General features: G+C 41.0%; 1 protein-coding gene across 1 annotated transcript in view; it reads right to left on the reverse strand.

Annotated features, from left to right (window-relative positions):
• Positions 1-1,271: 1,271 nt before the first annotated feature.
• The window catches only part of frmd4ba (FERM domain containing 4Ba), a gene marked incomplete at both ends in the record, with an annotated part of 33,266 nt that continues 8,521 nt past the window's right edge, over positions 1,272-26,016 (reverse strand). Inside the window, 16 exons of the mRNA XM_083892502.1 lie at positions 1,272-1,368; positions 4,997-5,120; positions 5,758-6,527; positions 6,620-6,784; positions 7,340-7,475; positions 7,595-7,651; positions 7,747-7,975; positions 8,257-8,373; positions 8,453-8,586; positions 8,691-8,832; positions 10,087-10,225; positions 10,759-10,835; positions 15,995-16,081; positions 17,837-17,894; positions 18,399-18,464; positions 19,699-19,782. Of these exons, the coding sequence (XP_083748628.1) occupies positions 1,272-1,368; positions 4,997-5,120; positions 5,758-6,527; positions 6,620-6,784; positions 7,340-7,475; positions 7,595-7,651; positions 7,747-7,975; positions 8,257-8,373; positions 8,453-8,586; positions 8,691-8,832; positions 10,087-10,225; positions 10,759-10,835; positions 15,995-16,081; positions 17,837-17,894; positions 18,399-18,464; positions 19,699-19,782 (2,482 nt within the window). The remainder of the gene's footprint in view (positions 1,369-4,996; positions 5,121-5,757; positions 6,528-6,619; positions 6,785-7,339; positions 7,476-7,594; positions 7,652-7,746; positions 7,976-8,256; positions 8,374-8,452; positions 8,587-8,690; positions 8,833-10,086; positions 10,226-10,758; positions 10,836-15,994; positions 16,082-17,836; positions 17,895-18,398; positions 18,465-19,698; positions 19,783-26,016) is intronic.

The following is a 26,016-nucleotide window of genomic DNA, read 5'->3' on the forward strand; positions in this document are numbered from 1 at the left end:
CTCAGTTACTGCGCCTCTGTTTTGATAGCTGGTCTTCCTGTTGCCTTTGAGCACTGTTGGAACGGCTGCATACAAATATGCTGCGCTCAAAGATTTCGGAAGTTTGAAAGTTTGAAAAATCTTCTTCTCATGCTGTAATTATGAGTTCTGCTTGAACACAGTGAAGTAAAGTTCCAAATAAAGGTCTTCTTCTCCTCGACTCCTTTCTCACCATCTCGTCCATGTTCGCCATCGTTTGGCACCTTTAATGAAACACTTTTACCACGTAAATATTCAAATGCTGATTTTTTTTTTTTAATTCAAACAAATTCAATTGTACAAATGACTAAGAACCAGCTTAACAACAGTTGTTTACTATATATTACATGCTTTTCAAATACATAAAAAATGCTCCAAAAAAGGGAGGGAAAAAGACAGAACCAGTGTATTTACAATACCGACATTTACACACTTCACACGCTTCATTCTCTGAGAGAAATAAGGAGCACCAGTCCATGATTTCCAGCATGGATGCAAAAATAAAAATAAACAAAACTAAACTTGACTTTCAGTCTTCTTGTGGTGACTGATCAGACGTGGCAGTATAATTCATGTCAGTGACTTCGAGTAATACTCAAACAGCGTGACATTGTAGAATCAATTGGCTCTGTTGTACGTTCCGACAGTGAGATGGACGAAATACTGCGTCAGTTTGAAGCAATGCTGTTTGATAAAACCGGATCTGGTGACTGCACAATGTTTCAGGAAGTAGCCATCTCTCGATGACTCATTTTTAATGAGCTCAATCCTTCATTTTGACAATGTCTTTTTTTTTTTTCATCCTTGTCTGATCCTTCATGGTAACAGTGTTCGTACATGTGTGTAAGTATCAGAAGGGCAAGTCATTCTCCTTGTTCATAATGGCTCAGGATCCTCTAACAGAGACGGTCGTGGTCCTTGGTTAGTGAAGCTGGCATCTCTACAGGAATTAGTCCAAAGTCCCTTTGGTTATACCAAACAGCCCACAGCAGGTTCAGGTATAGTTTCAGTGCACAAGCGCCTTCACCACAAACACTCGTAATCCACCGACGTAGACGCTTTGTTATGACTCAAACACGTGGATGTGGGTAAGTTTGGCAGCCGCTTTTATGATGATAAGCAGGAGTCCACGTTAAGTTCCTTCATTCTTTGGATGGATCCCGTTCACAGAGAAAAGGGTAAGTGCAGTCTAAGGCACAATGACAACTTGTCAAGGTGAAAGATTCATACAGCACAATGACACAAGAAGGCAACTAGACTATAGTCCCTGGTTTTGAGTCTTCGTGCCAGTAAATCTGTTCTTCTGGGTCCATGGGTGTGTGCATTTGGCTGCTGACGTCTATGTAGGATCTGTAAAAAACACACAAGATTGGGAGGACATTAGACAGGTGGCACACTGAATGTAGCATATGACTGATAAACCATTGGTTTAGAATGATTTCACCCTGGGTTGTGATTTTCCAATCCTGCACTAAGATCAGGAATGTAAAAAAAAAAGCTGGTTAGGTGGAGTAAGTGATTCTAATCCAATACACCTTATACCCCATTCAGTGGACATCTAATGGTCTAATATCTGTCAGTTTTGTGTGTGTGGGAAAGAAAAAGTAAAAAAATAAATACCCTGGACAGAGTCATACAGCACTATTCCAGCCAATCAGCAACAGGCAGTGTTTGTGCGTCTGCACAACAGAAAGAAGAGATGACGGAGCACGAGACGGTAAATCTGGCACATACTAATGGATAGTGCCAAGGCGAAGGAGTGATCTCCACTACAGTCACCACCAGACCGTGTGACGTTTTGAATGGTATTGATTAGCGCCTTCACACGAGAGGCCCGCAGCACTGTTAAGGTGAGTGTTGCAGAACACTGGTGTATATCCTCCACAACATAATTGCATCGTCTACACGGAGAGAAAGGCATAAAACTAAAAAAGTTTTTTGACCAGGACAGGGTAGTGTGAACATGAATCTCTCCCACAGACTGAATAGTGAGGCTGAGACAGAAATCTATCTCTGGACTACTCTGCTAACCACTGTGCTGTGGTGGAAGAAGGCTTTGCGAAACTTAACCTGCCTCTCGCCCAGTGTCTGCTGGGAATGGCTCCCGCTCAGTATGTTCACGTGGCACTCGAAAAACATGTTAGTCGGACTGCAGTTGTACTAAATTGAATTCCTCAGTGTCGGACGAACACACCCACATAATGCGATTGGGAGTTGAGCTTCAACTGTTTTCCTGTTTACGACAGTGCATTGATTGCAACACAAGGTGGATGCTATCCTTCTCAAACCATGATGGTTGAATTATCAGCAGTTACAGTTCAAGAGATTATAAAATGCTGACTGAAATTTTATTATACTCATGAGTGCTGGTGATAACTCATAAGGTATGTGACTCATGTGTATCTGTGTTCATGGGTCTAGCAGTTGCTTCCTTCTGGATGTACCTATAACTCTTATTGTTTGCTGTAATCATGTATACAGACTGACAACCACCTGTGTGGTACACAAAAGAATAAGACAGAAGTAAGACTCAGAATGTTGCTCAACATGCTAACAACTAGCCACAAGCTAAACCAGAAACTAGCACTTAAATACTGGGAACAGGCCAACTGTAGCTTGTCTTAACTGTGCATGGAAATGTGAGGACAGCAACCTTTAGAGGTTAGAGTAAAATTATGAATGCTGGACTTATCCACTGGGACCAGTCCACACCATGATTGACAGGCACACAGAGGCAGAGCCAGTAAAAAGAGTGATGGAGCTGGGAAAACACTGTGAAACAACTGCACTCTTATTTGTGTGACCAGCACTGTTCAATGACTCACTCAAGGGCATGCAGCTTACGTTCTAGTTTGTCGAGTTCTGCCATCAGTGTGCTGTCAGCTGTAGTAGCAGACTTGCTGGAAGTTGCACAGTCTGCAGCTGGTGTAGTGGCTTTAGATCACCACAAACACTCACAACATCCTGTTTGGACGTTAGCTTTTTTAGCTTTGAGCTGAAATTATAACATCAGACTTTGGGCTTGCTGTACGTCCTGCTGTCTCAACAACGTGGCAATATACAACATATACCTAAAATCACTCATTTGCTTGTTGGGACTATCTAGGTGTTCCTTCACGCCTTGTCTTGCTTTATAGTAATAATTGAAAATAATGATCATTTGTTTACAAAGACAGGTTTTTTTTGCTGCAGTGCCAGTCACTGTGAACACGTTGCATCACTGGTCTCAGCTGATGGCACTGATAATGTGTACTTGTATGATCAGCTGCTGTAGCACAGATGCAATATTTTTCTGTTTAAAAGCAGATGAGTCTTATGGAATATGATGCTTTCCATGATTATTCTTTCTCTCCCATACACTGTAGCTATGGTGCATGGCAAAAACAGCTGATGGACAACTAGATTATGTTTTAAATGACATTCTGCTTGTGTTTAATTTCCTTTCTATGTGTATTAATTATTTAAACTGCACACCCCTACAATTAGGGAAAGCAACCAGTGAGCAGCCATATGGGCATGTCTTTGAGGGTATGTAAAGTACGTCCATGAATATATTTAGGGATGCAGAACATCTGAAAGGATTTGTTTTGCTTTGCTTTGTCAAAAATCACTTACTCCATGTAATGCTGTCCCAATTCAGTTTCAAACCCAGTGTCAAACATTCTCAACCAACAAAACAGCGAATGCACATAGAAATTATAAACACACACAGCCTTCCAATATTGCAAAAATGTTCAGGGGTCACATTTTCCCTCTGTCACACAAGTGCTCGCCCGCCACCAAAACACCCAAGACCCAAAAAATGCAGCAGGAAAAACAAAAAAAGGTTCAAATGATATGGTTTCTGTCAGTCCCTGCAATATTTATGAAAAGACACACCACAACCATCACCGCCATGATAACCATGTGGGGTAGTTTTATATTCTCTTCTCTCACCCATATTTCTCTGCTTTGACTTTCATTATTGGGGAAAGAGTTAATGTTCCTGGTCAGTAGCACAGGCAGCAGCACCACACCTCTCTAAAGGCCCCACAGGGCAGGCCATCCTATTACAGCTCCGCCACTCAAACTCTGGGGAACATCTGCGCATGAGAGGGGGCAAAGGTCAGGAGTGAATGGCAGCTCATGGGCAGGGAGCCTCTGTATGCCAAATATCAGAGGAGGGGAAAAAAAAGAAAAAAAAAAAGAGAGAGAAATGTGACCACTGGATGGCAATATGTTTGCCGGAAGAGAGAGCAGGGCAGGCATGTTTTTAAAGAAGCCATGCAGTTACTATATCATACAGGACGGACACTGGACAATCAGTATAACATTTCAAAAATGCAAAAAATCACTTCAAAACATTGACAAGCAGATTCTGAGTCACACTGCGGACGAACTGACGGAAGCAAACGCTCAGGCTCTAGCTGTTGCTGTTTACTTACTATGAGCTACCTTTAGCAAAGGACACCTTACTGAGCCTGTGCCCTCTGGAGGATTGTGGCTGTGCAGGGCTGGAGGACACCTGTCTGACCCGACAGGCGGGCGAGGAAGAGGAGGAGGAGGGAAAGGAGGAGGTGGAGGAGGAAACTGAGGAGGAAGAACTAGCAGGAAAAAAGGCACAGCGCCTCCGACCATCAGGGCTGGGCCAGGAAGCCTTTAAAAGCTGTGAGCCGCCATATCTATAAGAAAGCAGGGCCCAGTGTAGAGTTAAGGAGGAGAAGAGAACCATTCTTAACCTCTAAGGAGGAAGTGACTGTTGGCTGCATAGATTAAATACTACTACCCCTGAACCAGGCTGTAACATTAAATAGATACATAACACAGAGGAGAAGTTAAAGAAAGGGTAGCACTGGTTAAACATTAGTCCACAGAAGTGTTGTGTGTGCAGGATAACCAATCCAGGTAATTAAAAACTAGTGCTTAGCTCTGGGGATAAGGAGGATCAGGGAGTGGCTTATTGGATAAGACGCTGAGCGGAGGCCAACTTTTTTCTCACCTGCTGTGGGTGGGGTGGCTGTATGGGGCTGTACTGTAAGAGTATGTCGGCGGTGCATGCATAGGCATGTCATATTCCATCATACCACCAGTTGTGTGGCTGTGCCAATTGCCAGTGGAGGACACTGAGGATGCTGGAGAAAAAAAATGGTTAGAGTTAGAAATTGACCAAGCTTAAGTTGAAACTCATTAATTGGGTTTCCATAAGTGTGCTTATTGTACGTTTTTGGTTTGCAGGAGAAAAAAATGCAACAAAAAAAATGTAAACAAAACATCAAACAATCCTGAAATACAGCCTTATCATTTTAGACTCAAGAAAAGGTAGAAAAGTTTGCATGTTGATAAAAAGTAAATGTGAATAAGTGCAATGGAAACCAATTCAGCAAATTAAGAATGTCGGGTAGAAATTATGTGACAGTAACGTCGCTCCAGCTTCCCCATTTCACTGCACTGGAAAAATAGCGGAAACAGCAGGCGAGAGGAGATTATATGTGGACTGATAAGTAAACCACATGTTCCTCGACTTGTAAAATGTAAAAAGCACATATTACAACAATAACGGATAATAGATAAGAAGCTGCTTTTCGATCACACATACAATGTGTTGACATATCTGGAACCACCAATTGCTTATCCCTGTGTACTCCTAATATTTGCTGAACAGTGGATGTAAAAAAATTGTTGTTTAAGTTTCCCTATTTCAGTTTGGAATACATTTTGATGGAAACCAGGCTTGTGTTATGGAAGGTGCAGGGGTCTGACCTGATGAGTAGATATTTCTGTTGTTATGGCTGTAGGGTGCAGGCATGGTCTGATATCCCAGGCTCTGCTGGGAGCCTCTGTCATAGTCGTAGTTGTATGCAGCCTGTTTGTGTGCAGCATTGCGATGGTACCAGCCTCTCAAATGTTCAGCCACCATTGCCTTTTGGATGTTCTTGGTGACGTGCTCACTGCTGCAGGGAACCTGACGGTTCCTGGGAGGCCGCATTGTGGCGTATGGGTTATGCGACATACCATCTATCTCGTCATTACCGTAGTGACTGTGCATGTCTTGGCTGTGGTAATCTGTAGGGGCGGGGGGATACGATGGATTGACGTTATAGTGTCCCTCAAGCTCGTTATCATACACGTAGTGTCCATTGGAGTAAGGCTCTGGGTCTGCGTATCCGGGAAACCCTGTGACATAGTAGGCCGTTGTGGTGGGTCGGGCGCGGGGCTGGTAGGCGTAGCAGCGGGTGTCAGGCTGAGCCAGGTTGGGCATGCTGCCCGTGTTGGCATACAGGTCTTTTCTGTGGCGACCTCGAGCTCTGCGTCTGTGGGTATGGGTGTGGTTACCAGGAACACTGTATTCCACACTGGATTGGCTTGTGTAAGAGGAGCCGTCATCAAGGACCTCAGTGCTGTTGCTGCGCCGGGCGGCTGTGAAGGTAAACGTTGGTATGGGAGGTCCGGTCTCTGGCAGGAACTGAGACTGGGACTGAGACTCCAGACTCCCACTCCGCTGGCGGAAATGTTGTGGAGCATCGTCCGATCTACAAGCAGAAAAACAAGTGGGTTTTCACTCACATGCTGTAAGAATAAAGAAAAAACAGATGAAGTACACAGTCCGTCTCTGAGGCCTTACCTCAGGTGGTTGCTGCTGTAGGCATTGCGGGTGAGGAGGGGGGTGGGGGGCATGCTGCGGGCATCACGTGGCTGCCTGGAAGCAGGTTTAAAAGGGCTGCTGTGGCTTGATAAGGCATCACGGTGGCTGTAGTGGAGAGATTCCTTGACTTGTCCATAATTGAATCTAGAGCACAGATAAGACTATGTTTTTAGGGCATCAAAAACTGATGAGGAATAAAAAACAACCAAAAAAACCCATGTTGCATGTGTTTGAATGATGCATTTTAGTTATCTCACACATTTGAGTGACTGTAATTTCATACTTCATTGGTGTTTCTTTTCATGCAACAGTAATCACCGAGACAATTTACGTCCCTACAGCTGAGGGCACCACATTGCTAGTATCATTTTGTAAACAGTTGTGAAATGGCTGCCATTTCCAAGTTTCCAGAGCCACTTTTCCTGTTTCCCCTTTCTTTCCTCTCAACTTGGAGTTGTTGTTGCTCCTTCACAGGCAGCAACACGTTCTTCTACATCTATTTTTAAAGCCAGTGTGTTTGGGCTGATAAGAAGGAGGTTGTTGGAGACGCAGAAGAAAGAGGGAGGAGGTTACTGGCAGGAATGTAGCTCAGGGTCTGATCTACAGGTCTGTACTAGCTCCACACAGGGGGCTCTCGTCAGGCACACAGAAAATCAAAAGAATTAATATGCAATGGTGTTGCCAGTGCCAGCTGTATACCTGCTGTCTGAATGTTGGTCATTGGCAGAAGTGCGTCGGTCTTTGCTGTAGTGGATGTCCAGAGTTTCTGCATGGTGCGGTCTTGGAGAATACTGCACTGATGTGGACCGCTGCCTTTGGGAACTAAACTCATCATCTAGGAAATAAAAGCAATAACTTGAGTCAAATTAATCTTTAATACAGGATAACAATATGGATTAGGACTGGAGGGTGTTAACACATGGACACTGAGCATTATTATGCTTCCACACTGACCGTCATCCAGGGTGAGGCTGTCAGATAGAGAGCTGAGGTCTGAAGGGTTGATATCATCTGATAACAGGAAACAGGAACAGTTCTTTTTAAGCATTTTAAACTGGTGACTACGTGTTGGTGAATTTATAGCCATTAGTGATCGTTATAAGTACCTGCTAAGATCACTGAAGCTCTCTGTGTGGGCTTCTTTCCTTTCTTTATCCTGTAGGCGTTAATCTCCCTCTCAATTTCCTCGAGCTTCCTCTTTGCATCCAGGAAGTTGTTTCTCCTCTTCTTCCTCACCGTCTTGCAGAGGTCATCCTCGCTGGCCAACTTGATGGCTGCTTCCACAATCTTCTGCTGCAAGGCAAACATGCTCTCCAGATTCCTCAGATGTGGATCCTATAGGCAGTCACACACACAAAAGCACATATTTCCCCATTATATAACAAATACTGACTTGTAACATATCTGTTACAAGACAGTATTTATTAAAACATCTAAAAACACATATCCTCATTCTTAGTTATTACACAACCAGTTACAATTCACAACAATAGCTTGATTAAAAACATGGAAGACAGCCTCATTCGGAATGATCTCGGGCTAAACGCCCTTTATGGTAAATCACGAGAGGTAGAAATTTGTCACAACAAAAACAATTCAACCACAGCTACACTCACCTCATCGTAGGGGAAAAGGTCATCCAGCTTGAAGGCAGTACCAACACGACGGCGAACTTGGGGAGCCTTCTCTCCTGTGTTCAGAGGATACTCTTTAGGTAACCGGCCTGTAAGCTCCTGCAAATAACAACAACTGAGTCAGCTGAGAGTTTGGACACATCACATACAAAAATATCAGAATGAATGAGACACTCACTGCTTCTCTCAAGCAGATCTTTTTCAGTTCCTTAAGTTTCAGTGTAAGTATGTCCTGAAGGTCTTTTTCTTTCTTTTTTAATTCGGCAATCTTTTCTTTCTTCTGCTCCTCGTGGACTTCTGAATCAGCAGAACCTGAAATAAGCACTCAACTGATTAACTGAAAATTATAGCCATAAATCATCATTCATCAAACTAAAGCAAAACAGTAGCAGTTAGCCAATTAGCTTGCTGCTTACCAGCTGAGATCAGGCTTCCACTGCTGGCCATGATAAGAGGGTCTTTGCTCTGGATGCTGGAGAGTTTACTGATCCGTGGGGCGCAGATCTCTGTGAGATCCATGGCGATGTCTCCTGAACTTCTTGTTGTGGTCACTGTTGACTGCAAAAAAAAAGAATGGTCAGGAGAAGAAAAACAGGGAAGAGTGTGGTAAAGACTCATTTTAATGGTAGCGCAATGCGATAATGGCAGCCATTAGCATACTCAGTTCTCCACGTGCACTGTTCTGTCATCAATCAGCGGGGCTCTATTCCTGGATGAACACTGACGTACCATCTGCCTTTGAGGAAGACAGAGGCTGAAAAACCTCATTTGACTACAGCCATACATGCTCATCTATCTCCACTGCAAGATCCACATCACACCGCACTTATACTTTATAATAGCTCTGATGCTCAGCAAATATGCATCATAAAACACAAACACATCCAGCACAAGTGTCTTCAGGGCACAGGGACACAATTTAATACTAGCACAAGCACCTCAGCTGTGAAAATGCTTTTCCTTCAATGGCATGGACATAAACAGATGCATGCTTTCTTTTCCATTAAGTCCTACACCAGGAATATTAATAAAAACAGATATTGCTATGGCTATATCATTTTGACTACCATATCATAAAAGAAACTGGGAAACTTCCCTCAAGGCATTTACTGTATAAGCTCTTTGCACTTTCTGTTTTAACTACCCAATAGGGCTGCACAATGTTTTAGGAAAACATGCAAGATGCGATAGCTTTGTTGAATTTTGCAATGATGATGTGGGTTATGATAAATAAACAAATCCTTAACTATACGGTGTAGGTTACAACAATACTTTTGGCCCACTGATATTAAACCTGTGGGTCATATCCCTTTGTATTTACACAAGCATGTAGGACATGAATGAGGTAGTGTATCACATGAGTAAGAGTCACAGGCAAAAGATTGTGGCACTTGGACAGTATTTCTTCAAACAACATTTCTGTCTATGTTCAAACAATTCGAACTCTGCATGTTTGAATTGTCTGCAGGCTACTCATTTTACTGCAACACCGGTTAATGTTTCAGAATAAAATACAAACACAAAGTTCAACAGTAAACTGTCTGGCTCTTCAGAAAACTGGCAAACTGACAAACTGGAGAACACAATACATGCACCATGTATCAGCATCTGTCATTTGCTCATCCAGCTTGGCCCTTTATCCTGTTTCTATTATACACACACACACACACACACTGTAAGTAGGTCACTCAACACAAGGCAAGCTCTTTACACGGTCAAAGGTCAAGCATCAGTGTCAGAGGAGCATGAGACAGTCTCTCACTAGCTTTTATTTGGCAGGAAGTGTGAACAATGCAGAAAACAGAGGCTTACTTTGCTTTGCTTTCTGTCCAGGTAGAACTGGTGCTGACTGATGGCCATCACCCAGATGGTTTTAATCAGCGAGTGGCTGGCATACCATGTGTGAATAACCAGCCCAGTCTGTCCAAAAGTTCGCTTAGTCACTGTTCTTCTGTGGAAGATAATGAGACACATTCAGCACTTCTATTGATCCTTGCAGCACATCTTTTAATGGCCAGACAGAAAAATGTTGATGGAAAATGAACCAGGTTTTCATTAAGATTAAAAAAAAGCATTTAGCGAAGACTGGAAAATAATTAAAATTAAATCTTTATTCGTTAAGGGTGTGTGCAGTGAATGTAATGAAGAGACGAGATGCAGTGACATCAAGCTTTGGAACTATGGGATTTAATGACAGCTGTGGGGGCTGGAAGTGCCACATTAAAGCTGTGAGAAGAGCAGAGGTCTTACAACAACCTTAGAATAATACAGTGGTCCTTGACCAAGAGGAAGCACCCATTTAACAAACAGGTTAGAGCCATTAACATGTTATTCTAAATTGACCACAAGTTGCAGATGCCCTTCACAGCGTGTCAGTCGCAGGTTAAAGGCATCAATAGCAAGGGAGAGGGAGATGAAAAGGGAACACTTCAACAATAGATAAAGATCAGATAAGATACATGAAGAGGTTTTGCTTTCTCTGACCTGTGCGGATCGTTCACTTCAACTGCAAATTTCTTCTCACGGAAATACAAATTCTCCAACTGCTTCCACTGAAACAACTGCAGAGATAAACAGACAGTTTGGGAGAAAAGGGGAGGAGTGAGTAAAGACAAATTACACACCACTGAGAATGCAAGTCAACACATGACTTTACTGAAATGTGGATTTAGAGTATGTAAGTAGAGAAATCATTTGATATAAAAGGAGGTACTAGTCTCATCAAAGACAACACAACAGACCAGCAGGTAGTAAAACAAAGGCTTTATTTCCACAAAAACCTGCCTTTTAGCACTGTTTTGTCAACTTGCAACATTAGCAGAAACAGCATAACAGCTGAAGTCATGAATGGGACTCAGCAGGCCAGCCAGTCAGGTGTAAGTTCAGGCGAACACAGAAGCAATTATAATGGTGCTGCAACTGCAGGGAGAGCGATCGTGCCAGGCAGCAGAGCAGCTTCTCATTTCTCTCTGCTGTAGAGTAAAACAGACGCACAACTTCTCTGTGTCAGAATGAAACATCTGCTCTACAGTGCGCTCATTTAACAGATCTGGAGCCACTTGCTCAAAAACAACTCTGCTCTGCTCTCATTCTGGGAAAAATAGACACTGAAGATCGAAAGTTATTATTTTTTTTACCTGATATTAACACAAATTACAGAGAAATCATACCCTGTGAAAGATATTAAGCGTACATGGCTTCACTTCCTTGATTAATTCCCAGAAAACAAACCATAGCACATGAAGTATCTTCCTCCCTAACAGTGCGAGTCACACAATGACAGAGTGCCTGTACCTCTATTACAGAAAACAGGTACGACAGAAGACAGGAAAATAAAATATAAAACCTACTGAGGAGAAAATATCATAGGTGGACAGAATGAAAGTTCTTACCCTGAAGGTTTTTTTTTCCACAAATCAAATCCCCGTTGGATTCTCTGGCTTTGACAAAGTTTCCCACAGGACTGAAGCCTGCTCGAACAATACACTTTCTTGTCTGTTCTCAGGGAGCCAGGGATAGGTGTTGCAAGAGTTTCAGCTAAGCTGGCCACGCCCCTATAACCTCCCCCCTCCTGTGACATCACTGACTCATCTCACCGCCTTCAAGGCTTTGACCTGCTGCGCCACACTCTCCCTCTTTCTCACACAGCTCACTTCCTTTTTGACCAGACCAGATGAGCAGGTTGCACAGATCTATTTGCTCTGCCTCCAGTCACTCACAGATGAGCCATTAGATCTATACACTTGGAATGTGAATCTAGGAAGTTCTCTGCTATTCATGTTTAACAACACAAAACACTGTTGTGTAGGTAAATCCACCAGAAACCCCCCCTGAAGGCAAACATGTCAGGAATCTGTTGCTATGGTCTAATCATTAATAGCAGGGGCCCCTTACCAGGTAGTAAACACTCAATGGACTATTTGTCTGATGTTAGCCACCAAGCATTATACCACAGGTTCATGGAATTCATTGGAAAATCCAATTTTGCATCGATTTATATGCTGAATCAACACCCCTGAGACACTGAGATACTGCCATTTGTTACTAAGAAAATCTTACTTTTGTAAAATAAAAACCAACTTTATGATTGTGGGAATCATGGTGGAGCAATCTACATGTTGTTCTAGCAAATACTGTACATCAAGTGCCTAAAATAGGAACAAAGAGTAGGGCACTCAATGAACAATGGGAACCATCCAAAACCTCAGCCCATTGTGGAGGGAATCCCGCACCATTTCACATCCCCCCATTGGCATCATTTACAATGGGACAAAAGATAACAAGAGCCTAAGCAATAAATGCACTTTCACTGGTTCATGCTGTCATTCCTATTAGAGAAACTCCACACCTGTGTAGCAGCATGCAGATGAAACTACGAGATGGAGCCACTACCAAAATATGTCAAGGATGTGACACACCTCAAACTCTACAATCACAAGACTGCAAGGAGTTTTCTGAAATGGTCCAACCAGTCCAGAAAAAATACTCTACACACCTAAAAGTAAGCTGACACCAATACTAATCAATAGAAAAACAGTGAAGAAAACAGAAGTCCTAATTGACTTAAAACGGTGCTTTCATGATGTGCGTGAATACATTTATGCTTTTATCTTCAGCTAACAACTCCCTTGTTTTTGCCAAATGTTTCATTACAAGCAGCACATGGAAGAGTGCCAGATCGGCCTGTGGTTTCAGATGGGATCAGAGTGTTCAGATCCAGATCGCACCGACTACTCAAGGTCCCCCAGAGCCAAGTGTTCGCAAGCACTTACAGTACATGGACGAAAATGTGTCAAAGGGTCTGACTCACACGCTCGTACAGAAAAAGATCAGCCACACCCTTCACATTACATGTCACATACCGACGGTGACTGACTGGCAATGCTGTGCGTATCCACAACATGACACAGAGATTAAAGTTGTGAAAACCTGACAACAGGAACAAAACACAAGGAAATCTAATCTATTCTGATTCATGATGGGGCGAGTTACATTAAAATAGATGTGACCAGGAAGAGGAACACATTCAGTCTTCATTTAATCTTCCTTTGGTTTTTGTTCCAAAAGAAACATACAAATCCGTACATCGTTATTCCTCCAAGCCTCACACTCCCAATTAATTTGAGATGTATTTTGGTTCTGCTTGCTCATCATAAATGTGGACCAGTATGTGGTCTTACAGAGTGTCCTGTTACCCACTAGGAAAGAGCCCATGTGACAGAGAAAGAGGAGGGACAGAAACGTCTCCCAATTTAATTCAGATAAGTGGTGACTTTCCATCTGCTTCATCTGCACCGTTTGTCCTGGAAATACAGCTTAAATGTGTCATGTGCTGATATTAAACTATTTCTCTTTTCTGAACAGGTTTTGGCTTTTAGCGTGTTCTTTTTTCCTATATTCTCCATCTGATTGGTTCCTTTTATCTATAGATCGCTTATATACAGTGTCTATGTATTATAGCGATGACAGATTATTCATATTACTGAACATGGCACTTAAGCCTAGAGTAGAGTTTTTTAGTTTTAACATATTCAAAATAAAAAAAAGGACACCGGCTCGCTAACGAGATAATGCTGTATTAGCAAAAATAAATCAAGAAACTTAAAAATAAATGATATATCTTATAGATCTTAATGAAACCCAGCCACTGATGTCACCACTTGTACGCCACTATTTTGTATTATTTAATTACTTTAATGTAAACCAAAAAAATACAACTTGCCCCACCTTGAAATATGTCTTCACCTTACATTATTTAATGAAATGCGTTGAAAGATTTAGGGCTGCAACATGAGTAATATACCTAGGCCACACACACAGTCAGAATGAATGAATGCAGCATGCTGAGAGGGGCTGGGTTGAATGCAAGAACTGTGAATTAAGACAGGAAACACGGTTGCATATTCACAAGATATAAGTGAGTACTTGATTCAAGGCAAAAGAAAAGCAGCCACACACTTCCAATTATAGGCACAAGCAACAAAAAAGGTCATCTGGAAAGGAAAAGGTTTTTTTACCCACAACAGGAAACTCTTGGTCCCTCAAGAGAAGTGAGGTTTTAGTAAACCCTAACACCTTCACTATCTCCTAACTCCAAACATACACCCACCCACCCAGCTGGCCGAGTGCCAGCCTCAGTCCCTGAGGCCCACAACTTCCCACAGTGCACCATAATTACACCTTCCACTGAGAGGGCTGGGGAGACAAACTGTGGCTGTGCCCATTAATGCCTCAGCATCCAGTAAAACAGCACACCCTGCTATGTCAACAGGTTCCTGCTGCACAGCACCAGCTATGATGGATCTAATGGGGTAGAAATCCAGAGTTTGGGCCACTGATAAATAGCACTTCACATAAAGGGCATGATAATCAAGCACACAAGAAATGCAGTACATTTTTGTGAACCATATTAAATGCAACAGGGTCACGGGTAAATGTTAAATGAGGCCATATTTTCAAAGTAAACATAATATGTACAAGATAGGGGATCAGAATGCCCTGAACACTGGGTGTAATTGTTTTTGAACCCACTCAAGGCACATTCACAAGGCAATCATTCTCCCAAAACAGTCTACTACAGGGCTATTTTAGGCACTTAATGTACTCCATACAGCATACAAACAACTAGGGGTGCAAAGTTACTACACAGTCAAATGTCCTGACAGCACATGATTTCCACTTCAGTCAGCATTTTGGCACACGCCCACAACCATAATTATTAACAGAGGCATAGTAGAAACATGAACACAGATCATAACTGGAATACATCCATCATTGCGTCACAAATTCACATGATGGGCGTAGAATTTACTAAACAAAGATACTCTGCTGTAATATTTGTTGTTGCTGAAGTTCATGTTGTCTACTGTTATACTCCAGTGTCGGGTTCTAATTTGAATGGGTGCATTTTCTAAACAGGATGATGTAGTGCACACAGGCTTCCAGAAGCCAGCCAATCAGTGTACATTCGGCTTCTGCTTATTTCAGACAGAGAGTCAAGTCAGTGGCTGCTGACAGTCAGTTTGAGATTATATTCCAATATTTGGCATGATAACTATTAAAAACTATATTTTACCCTATTTTCTTCTGTCTGAATATTTATTTGTGTATTTATGAGCAAGTTATTCCACTGTTGGGGTTAGAATGTATTTGCTGATAAATCCTCAGCCTTGACTTCACACAGCTGTTCTGACTGTACTGATACTCCAAAAATATTTTTCCCATCTGTGTTTCTTTATCTCCCAGAGAGCATGAGAAACAGAGTCTTTACTAGTACTATTTACCATTTGGATGGATCATTAACCAGCTAATACAAAGCACCATGAACCATCTAACAAGAGGCATGGGGCTGGAAACTGAGATTTTAACTGGTGATTTATAACATTTGTCCTTCTAAAGACACAGTTAGACCACCATAAATACCTAATTTATGGAAGTATTCTCTAATGAATTACAATACTTTTTTCAAAACCCACCAAAAAGTGATTCTTGTTTTAAGTGACAATTTTGCAATCGTCAATAATAAACACAACTTTACAAATCACTTAAATCACACCGAAATTATAATAATGACTTTAACTTTTGGTGACCTTATATCTGTGTCATCAATAAGGAGGAATGCCATTAAAATCAAAGAAAGACATAGGTCGCAATAACAAATAATAACGTTGCAATTGGAAATTAAAACATAATGCAAGAGCTTAAAAAGAGCTTAATCTACCTTTCTTGGTTTCAGCTTATCCTGCAAATCGTATTGGCCAATGCCTTTGTAGCTGACTCCAAGCCACCACGGTATACCTTGTTTGTCCTGCATGAAGGAACACACACACACCATCGTTCATTAGGGGAAAAACAGCGTGAAAAAAAACCAAAGGGTTGTTACTGAAGCAATTACCACATCAGACTTACAGCAAAGAAGGGATCAGATGTATTTAATGCCTTAAAACCTCTGCAAGCCTGACTGAGTTATTTTAACATTAACGTTTGATCTTTTCAGACACCTTGAGTTAATAGGCTTTTGTAGGGAAAGTTAGCAGATGCAAGTAAAAGCAATGGAAGCTGGAGGAGTTGTTTAGATGCCAAACCAAACATAATGCATTCTATAACAACTGAATAGAGTCCTGCCTTAATCTTTTATCCCACCCAAGTAGAGCTGAAACGATTAATCGATGAATCGATTACTAAATTAATCGCCAACTATTTTGATAATCGATTAATCGGTTTGAAGCTTTTTTCATGATTAAAACAAGATTTCTGATTGTTTCAGCTTCTTAAATCTGAATATTTTCTTAGTCTTTGCTCCACAACAAAGAAATCATTAAAACTGAATCATTTAAGTTTGTGGACAAAACAAGACATTCAAGAACATCGTCATTTCCAGGTTTGACAAACACTGATCAATGTTTTTTATAACATTGTCTGACATTTTATGGACCAACCGACTCATCGTTTAATCGAGAAAATAATCAACAGATTAATCTATTACGAAAATAATCATTAGTTGCAGCTCTACACCCAAGCACAACAGATAGGTGTTCAATTTTAGCTGCTTTAGCTAAAGGAAAAAAGAAAAGAAATGAGGACAGCATATTGACAGAGGGTTCTTCTGAGGGCTACATCCACGTTACTCATCTTTCTTTTATAAGAAAGACATTCTGCTCCAGATACACTGGACACACTACTCTGGCATTTTCAAGCCTCCAAAAGGGAGAAGCTCGTTTAAAAAGAGCTGTTTTTCAGTCTGGACTGGCAAAAATAAAACATGATGTAGTTTCCCACTGGCTTTATTGATTAGTTCTTATCAGTAGCCCCATTATCTTGGGACAGACCGATTTCCTGAATGATTCAATCTTGATTAATTTTATACCCTTTCCAGTTTCCATATTCATCTTGCTTGGTTATGAAAGAGATTTTCATTGAACGAAACCTGGTGCATCAGTACAAATACAGTTAAAAATTTATCCTAAAGTAGTTACATTTTAATTAATATGACCACACAGAACAACTGTACAGTGCAGTAGTGAGTGATAATAAAAACCTGATCAAGTTCAAGTTCACGCCAATGCCATAAGTGATGTCATCTCGTTTTGCCATAACAACAGAGAACACAAACTTATTTGTGTTCCTTAGGTGTGTGCAAGTATTTCAAGATCACACAAGATTTGTGCAGATGATACCAGAAATCATATATATATATAATTTATAATTGATATGAATCAGAAAATAAGTAAGTAGAAAGAATTTGAACCCCAGCAGCCCGACCATTAAAACTTCCTCACACTGACATGTCGCAATTGTTTTTTGTTTTTGTTAAACAAAGCAAACACACTGCAAACGAGACAATTAGCTTCTTATTTACAATAGCATGCAATAGCAACAAGCCAACTTCATGTGAATGATCACATGATATACAGTATGTTTAATATGGAATGTCATACAAATCTGAATGCTCATCTAAACACAGACAGTTCTTGTTTTAAAATGCCCCGTTTCAAATGAAAATGTAATACCATGGATGAAGCATAAGGTTAAGCTACTGTATTATTCAGGACATCACTGTTACCTTCACTGGGTAATAATGGACTCCATATGTTGGCAAAGACTCCACCAGGGCAAGATACCTTCAAGAAGAGGAACAGATTAAAAGAAAGTCAACCACTTACATTTTATCACTGTCAACCGGTGGCTGTTGTACGACAGACAAAATGGCTTTTAAGCTGCCACCAATGAGAAGCCAAAATCATTTGCAGTGACAAGTTCATCGATTTGTTTCAGGACCGTGACATAGGGAGGGAAAGTCCATTGATCAGTGCAAGGGCACAAATCATAGCAGTGTGAATGACCCTGGGTTGCACTGAGTTACACTCCTAGGAAAAATACAGTGGAGGACTGAGATCCTCCCAAGGCTGGCCGGCTGCCTCCACTAAGCACACCTCCTTTAATTAATGACACATTCTGGCACAGTGACAGCAGTCACCTCTTATGACAGCAGCCTCCACAGTGCATGCACATGAGGTTTAAGAGGGAGGCATAATGTAGGTCTAACTGTGGAATCCAAGATTAGAACAAATAAAAACACATGATGAAAAATCGAAGAATACTGTAATAATTTTTCCAGAACTTACTGCACAATGGCTTGTCCTCTGGTCAGCCCCTTCAATTTCTTGTAATGTTCAATCACTTTGTCTTCACTGCAAATAGAAAGATAGAGCATTTAATGAAGAATCCACCAAGTGTTACACATTCCAGCCACAGAGGGATCGTTGTGAGAGGGCCCATTCTTTTATACACATTGTGTGTGCTCATGCATAAAATGCAGCCTGCCCCACTGGCCTGGCCTGTTGATGGCTCTCATCCTTATCCCATGCAAATACATCCCATTTACCTACCACTGTAACCATCCATTCTCATTACTTTGCAAAACTGCAGTCTCACTGAGGCCAAACGGACAGAAAGAAGGAAATACACATGTACTCTTGCATGAAACATAGGGTTATCCCTTTTGATGTGGATATTAAACTCAATGCAGTCACCTCAGAGGCTGCAGCAATTTCAGATTATTATTAGAGTAATAAAGAAGGGGGAAGCAGTGGAGCAATAACCAGCAGTGTGGAGCAGCCACACTGATTTTCCTGATTTTAAAGGCTGACGAGTTAATGTAATTAATTAATTGCTTATATTACAAAACATATAATGAACATTACAAAAGCGCAAACACCTTCCAGTGCTTTAGAGAGCAGCTTTGAGGGTTATATTCTGTCAAAGTGTAGCTGCTTCTGCTCATAGGCATGAGACAATTTGAATTTCAAGATTCCTGACCTCGAGTCAATATATAATTGCAATCAATGTAAAAATGTATCTATCTTTAAATGCCAGACAACACAATGACATCTCTTTGGACTCTTAAAGCATAATTTATTGTAGTAAATCATGACCATCATGTTACAAGTCACTCACGTGAAATATAAAAGACCCCCCCCCCAATTACAATTATACTGATGATGGTAATTAACCCATTATCAACGTGTTGTGAGTGCTTTTTATTGCAATGCGAGTGCTTTTTATCCTCGTGTGGAGTTAGGGGAGACAGACAGCAGTCCTTCATTCAGTGATAGTCTGGCAGCACCTCCCTCTGCTCTTTCAGGGCTAATGGGCAAACGTAATTAACACAACCCAGGAATTAATTAGTGACCTCTTTAGAGGCAAACCCATTCTGCTAAGTACCAGGCAAGTCTACATGCACCAAAGACTCCCAAACACCTTTTATCGAGTAGAAACGCTGTCTTCCACTAGGTGTTACTAACCACTGAGGTAATGTGACAGCTGAATTGTAAGCAAATTTATGGAAAAACACCACCAGCATTAACTGAATTACAAGTATTTGTGAGACTGTTTACTTTCTCCACAGAGCTTCAGATATCTTACCAGTAATTGAGAGATGGGTGCTCCCTTAAAACTCTGGTTGGTAGAACTGGGAGCTCCTTCAGGTCAGACGTGGCAGTCTCCGCACTACACAAAATCAAACACAAAACGAATACAAACGGTACATTATCCATTCACAATTACAAGATACATTTTGATTAGGTTGCTTTAAACATCACATTAATATTAGCTGTACTTTGTGTGTGAATGCCACTGATACAAGTCTCCAACCACCACACATAATAAAAACTGTGTAGCACAACGTCACGAGTGATGCATTTCTGTTGTCCAATCAGCTGACTCTCATGGGTGGAGCCAATCTAACCGTACTGTACCCTTTTACTCTGGTACACCAACGAAAGAGTACCAAAGAATGGAACAGTTGGGGTTTGTTATTTTTGGTACTATTCCTAACAGAAATAAAAAAAAAAAAAAAAAAAAGGTTCTCTACTATACTGAACCGTTTCACTTGTTGGAAACACGGTTTTACTGGGTTTGTGTCATTGCTTCATTGTGGTGCAGTACGTGCATAGCTCTTTGCTTCTTTCTCTCAAACAAATTGACCGATCTGTCATAGTGTGACTGGCAATCAGCCAGAAATCAAGCCATGTTCCCATGAAGCTCTAAACTTTTACCATCCCTGGCAGGATGACACCAGTGGGCATTCAATCAGTAGTTTCTGTTTTCGCTGTGCACATTCCTGTGATAGGCAAGTAATTCTCAGGAAGGCAGGCAGACCAACAACTACCCGCTCTATACCTGTCATTGAGGTGGACAAGGAAGTGCAGTTCCTCATGTTGAGTAACTGAATGTCCAAAGAAACTGACCTGCTCATTTAACAGACTTTTATCCTGCCAGCTTCCTAATTTAATGTCAGTTGAAAGTCTGATTGAGCCCAGTCTGTAAATAAAGCCAGTTACTTTATAGCGAGTAGGTCCATTGGGGATGTTTCTATCGATTCACCTGCAAAAGCCTGTAAGGCACAACACTTCAAGTAACCTAAACAGAGTATTTCCAGTAGTTGTCAAATGGAATCTCTCAAATGGGTTTCTTTTAACACATTAGGCCACAGTTTTAACTACACACCAATCAAATGGAAGTGCAGTTCTATAATGTCAGCACTGACAGCTTTGAGACTGGGTCATGGTTTACAGTGGGGAGAAAAAAGAAAACTGGTTTTAGCCACTGAACAAAAGGCTCAATTAATAAAATCCAAAGGTTGTAAATCACTCACTCTCCATCACTGAATTTGAAAAGACAATTTGCATATTTAGCTTCCAAGGACACAGGACCTGTAAGTCTACTGTGGCCTTGTTTAGTAGATTGTGTCACTTAGAAAGGAGGATTTCAAACACTGAAGTCACAAAATAACACATAAAATGTTACTGATGGAGGCCACAATGGATCAAAAACACCTGTGTGATTCGATTTTGTTTTTGGACTTGGGTGCAGGGATTGAGCAGTTTACAAAATGACACAAAGTTTCCAGCCTGAAATGTTGTTTAGCAGCAAGATAAAGCTGCAAACACAGTCTCAAGAAATGGGTGTAGATTTTATTTGGCAAGCCTTTTGTTAAAATCTTTGTGTGGCAGCCAGTAAGAGTAAGTGAAAGACGTTTTTGTTGCTGGGGTGCGCATCACACCCTTGTGGTCCCTCATAAAACCAAATTTAAAAAAAAAACCTGAACCATCTCTTAAAAAATGACAAGTTGTTTCAATGCTGTGACTGTTTATCTGGACATCCTATGTCCACCAAATAGTATTGAAGAAACATTTTTATTTAACTTTTTGTTTCAGAGGAGACACTTTAATAGAAACTGCCTGGATGATTAACACCATAGGAATATTCCTAACCAAGTGAAACTGAATCCTATGATAGTAATAGTGGTTAAGACTCCCATCTACTCAATACCAGCGAGTGTGTCAGAAGAAAAGGCAAGGTAAATGTTTACTCAAAGAAAATCTAGTCTAAAAATCTGTAGCAAGCAGCTCTCCATGTGTTTTGGTTTTCACAGTGTGGTTTGAATTTTTATCTGAAGTCATGGCAGCAATGAGTAATACTGTATTTGCAAACCTTTAGAAAAGGTGCAGTGTCGGTAAATTGTTTTCATCTTTCTTATCTACAGCTTTAAGAGTAGTACTGTTTGCCAAGACCAAACTTGAACTTTATTTATGTCTTGCCAAAATTCATTTATAAAAGCAGATGCAATGCCTTTGAGTAAAAGGTCTTGGCAAAAAAGCTTGTTAAAAATATCAAATTCATTTCATGCAGGCTCTCAACAGCACTGTAGATATCAGTTTTCCTTTTGTTCTGTAGGCAAACTAAAAGTTTAGCGATTCAACTTCACAGCACAGCCAATGATCACACCCTGACAGATGCCGAACATACAGTTCTATTAAGCACAGGCTTCAAAAGTCAAAATAAAGCAACAGAGCAACTGACCATGTTATCTGAATGGACAAATTGTGGCGTTTGTCACCGTCAAGGTCTCTCCGATAGGGAACTATGAGTCAGTGCGGTATCGTGTAGGAGGGAGCTCTGAGTCTACACATTGTGCTGGACAAAAAGAGCTCAGGGTCGGCGGGTCGGTCCACTGGAGACTTGAACAAAAGCTATTCACAAACACTTGGCAGCCCCTGCCTGTGTTGAAAAGTACTGTACAAGCCTCTGGGATATTGAAACAATCAGTGGCCTCTCAGACAAAACCGAAGATGTGTAGGTCAGAAATAATTTGTTTTAGAACATCCTCAACTAGAGTTCTACCAAAGTTATGTTTTGCAATATAAACGACAACAATACCATCAACTATTGTACCAGCTAAGTAACTATATATGTGAGCTATTAGAGCACCTTTGACTCACCAATGAAAAACTCATATGTAGTATAAACCAGTGCTTCTCCAATGATCCAACATTAGAAACCACCACTGAGTCATTAAAGAAAGATATTTGTAACATTTTAGCAAGAATGCCAAAATGCCACACACTATCACATCACAAAAGGGGTTCCTAAAAACAACAACATTTTTACGCTTTTTTTTATTACGTCGACCTACTCAATTTGGCCCAGTGTCCTACTCTTTGTACAACTACTACTGTGACCCACCATTTGAGAAAAATAACTATTCAAACACCTTCAACTAGTGCACCATCAAGAGACATTTGACCCTATGTTTTCTTTTTTCTTTTATGACCTCAATTGAAGTCTAATGGAATTTAACTCCTGCTACCATGGTAGGACAAATCCATAATGATCCAGTTAAGTGAAACAGCTTACTAAACAAAAACAAAGGTGAGCTGCTGCAAGGGCACAGGCACTTGAATCGCTCGCCCCCATAGCTCCCTCTCTTAGCTCGACTAGGTTTTGCTGCCACGGCACCTCACTGTGTGTTTGATGGCATACATTTTATGAGGAGCTGGGGCCCAGTGCAGTCAGGGTGATCTACACTGCAGCCATGCTGCCCTGTCAGCAATCTGGAATTCATTACTACGTCTGTTATCTCCCAGCAGCCTGCAGCATGGGGCAAATCCTACACCCAGTACAACCCAGCCCACTGCAGCCTACTCAGTGTGGGAGAGATAATACTCATGTGTCAGCTATTCCACAGGGCTGAGACGTGGTGACTGTGGAGGGAGCAAAATGAAAGAGCCTGTTGCTGTGAATGAACCACTAACTAGAGGCTACACCTGCAAATAGAACCAAGGTCTAAAACTGTTGTAGTAATATCGGTTTCATGTGGATACAATTAGAACACAAATGACATTGTGTTGATCAAACTTCATTTAAAATTACTAGCTGTTGAAACATGGTAGCCTGGACAAATGTCTAAAACTCAATGGTGATGAGTGAACAGGAATAAAAGAAGCAGTTACAGTTAAAAAGATATTTTAAAAACAGGGATTTCTTATTTTTTTGGGCAATAATGAGTGCATCAGTATGGTAGGAACAAGAAGAAATGCAATATCAAGCATAGGAATTCAGAGACAGGACAAGAACATTGTAAAACCTGATGGTGCATTATTTCCATAAACAGTAGGGGGTTGGCTCACAGCACAACATCAAGACTGCAGTGACGCCAAGTTGTCTACCATTGGACAGTGGGTCTGGCTCGTCCCTCTTAAGGAGGAAGAGGTCTCTCAAACTCCTCAACAGCTAATCTCACTGCTCCAGGGCCCTTTGCTGATTAAGTGTAGAGGAGACACACTTGTATGACATGCTATATGAGGGGATTTACCAAGCCGGTTCCATCAAAGAAGCAGAAAAAAGCACATCATTCATGACAATAAATACTAGTGAGGATGAAATGGGGGAAGCACCAGTTCAACAATAGTGTTTGATACCGGACCCAGTCGTGTGATGAACCATAAGTATGAGGACAGACTATTTTTTTGATCATTTTCAACACATTCTTCCAAAAAGAGAAAATGAATATGGTTTAAAATGTTGTCAACAGACATGAAAGAAATGGCCAAAGAGCATCACAACTTACTGAACACCATTGAGAATTTGAGAGGAAAAAATTGCATCTGTGCAAGTAAGAAAAATATTTAAAGACACTCCCATTCTTCTTCATTAAACCAGATTTTTTGGCAGGTTGTCTTTTATTGTGCTTTCAGAGTCAAAACAAAGCAGGCCCATCCCCACACCCACATAAACTTAAAGTTCAATCTGCACACCATACTTCATGATTAAGTAGCTCAAAGTCTAAACACTAAGCTGCATAAGTCCATACTGAAGCTGAAATACATAATTAACATTCAGCATGTCAATCACAGTCCTTAATAACAGGACAGTTAATAAGCACAGTGTAGCTCAAACCTATCTTTTTTATGCAAGAGAACAAAGGCAATGGCTGACAAGAAGTCACAGAGCATTTTCAGCATTGCCTATGTCACCATTCAAACGAGACACACACACACGTGCAATTCCTTACAAAGCACAAATCTTTGTGTTCACATGAAAGCTAGAGGGGGCCATTAGAGGCAAAGCTTAGGAACAACACACAGGTTGTTCTGCTTCGACCTGCTCAGCCACTCATTCAAAGAGTAATGTTTACCAATGGCAACCAATGACCTTCACTCCTGAGTTGGGCAAAAAAAAAACATACCTTATCGGCAGCTCAAGCCTCTGAAAGCAAAGCCCACAATGAAAACACTACCTTCTCTCCTCTACTGAACAGATTATGGAGGCTTGGTTACACTTGGTACAGAATCTGCAACAAGTGTCATGGGGCAGAACGTACGGTGTATGCTGGCTGTTTTTGTCAAGCAATGTGACATTTTCAACAACACATTTTGAAGTGTGGTTGTATGAGATACTGATACATAATATGGATGTACGATATCATCCTTAAGCACTGGTCGGTATTGGCATTCAAATGTATTATCAGACATCGGCATACACAGCAGGCTGAATAGGCCGTTGCCTTCTTGACTTCTATGCTTGCCCCCACTCAAACTTTTTTTTCCTATTTGAGTCACCTTGCATCTACCTACAGGTTTACATCTTTGTGAGACAAAAGAACATATGTTCTGATTTAAAACTGCAATATTTGGACCAACTGTATGGCAGCAATGTCATGAGAGAATCATAACAGGAAATTATTAACCGGGGGAAGTCCAAGGTGAAATAAAATTCATGAGTTGAGCATTAACTGACTGTACACAGCTATTATTTACACACTGAGCACTGACCCAAGAGCTTCACAAATCACGCTCTGCTTCTTTGGCTGAGTACAGCAGCAAACACTTATTGGGTGTGCAGTCACTGCAAACTCTAGTTAATTAGGGATGCACGATATTATCGGCACAATACTGTATCGGCAAACACGCCAAGGTCCCCCAATATGAATAATGACAGTTGGCACAATAGGCTGCTACTTCCTTGATTTGTTACTTTCCACAATTAAAAAAACTTACATCTACATCTGCTGAAACACGCAGTAGATGTACATCCCTATAGTTCATTGTACACGTTTATGCATTTTTATGTCCACAGCTAAAATATCAATATCAACTAGTGCAAACGTTGCCAACCACAGGGGGTAAACCCTGATGAAGGGGCCCCAAAGTTCCAAAGGGGATTATAAAAAAAAAAAGGGAGTAATAAAAAAATACAGATTACTTAGCATTTTATTCATGTAAGGAAAACAACTAAATGTATTGATTGCATTAAACGTCCAGTGTGTAACAATTATACCCTATTCCCCCTGGTCAAAAAAAAAACATTCAATCCTGGCTTTAAACATGGTTTTCATCAATTGGAATGTGGTCATAAGTCTGGCATAGTTGTTCCACCTATTCTCTAGTATTGATTTTCCCT

The sequence above is a fragment of the Microchirus variegatus genome (assembly GCF_963457635.1).
Source record: "Microchirus variegatus genome assembly, chromosome: 7".
NCBI lineage: Eukaryota > Metazoa > Chordata > Actinopteri > Pleuronectiformes > Soleidae > Microchirus > Microchirus variegatus.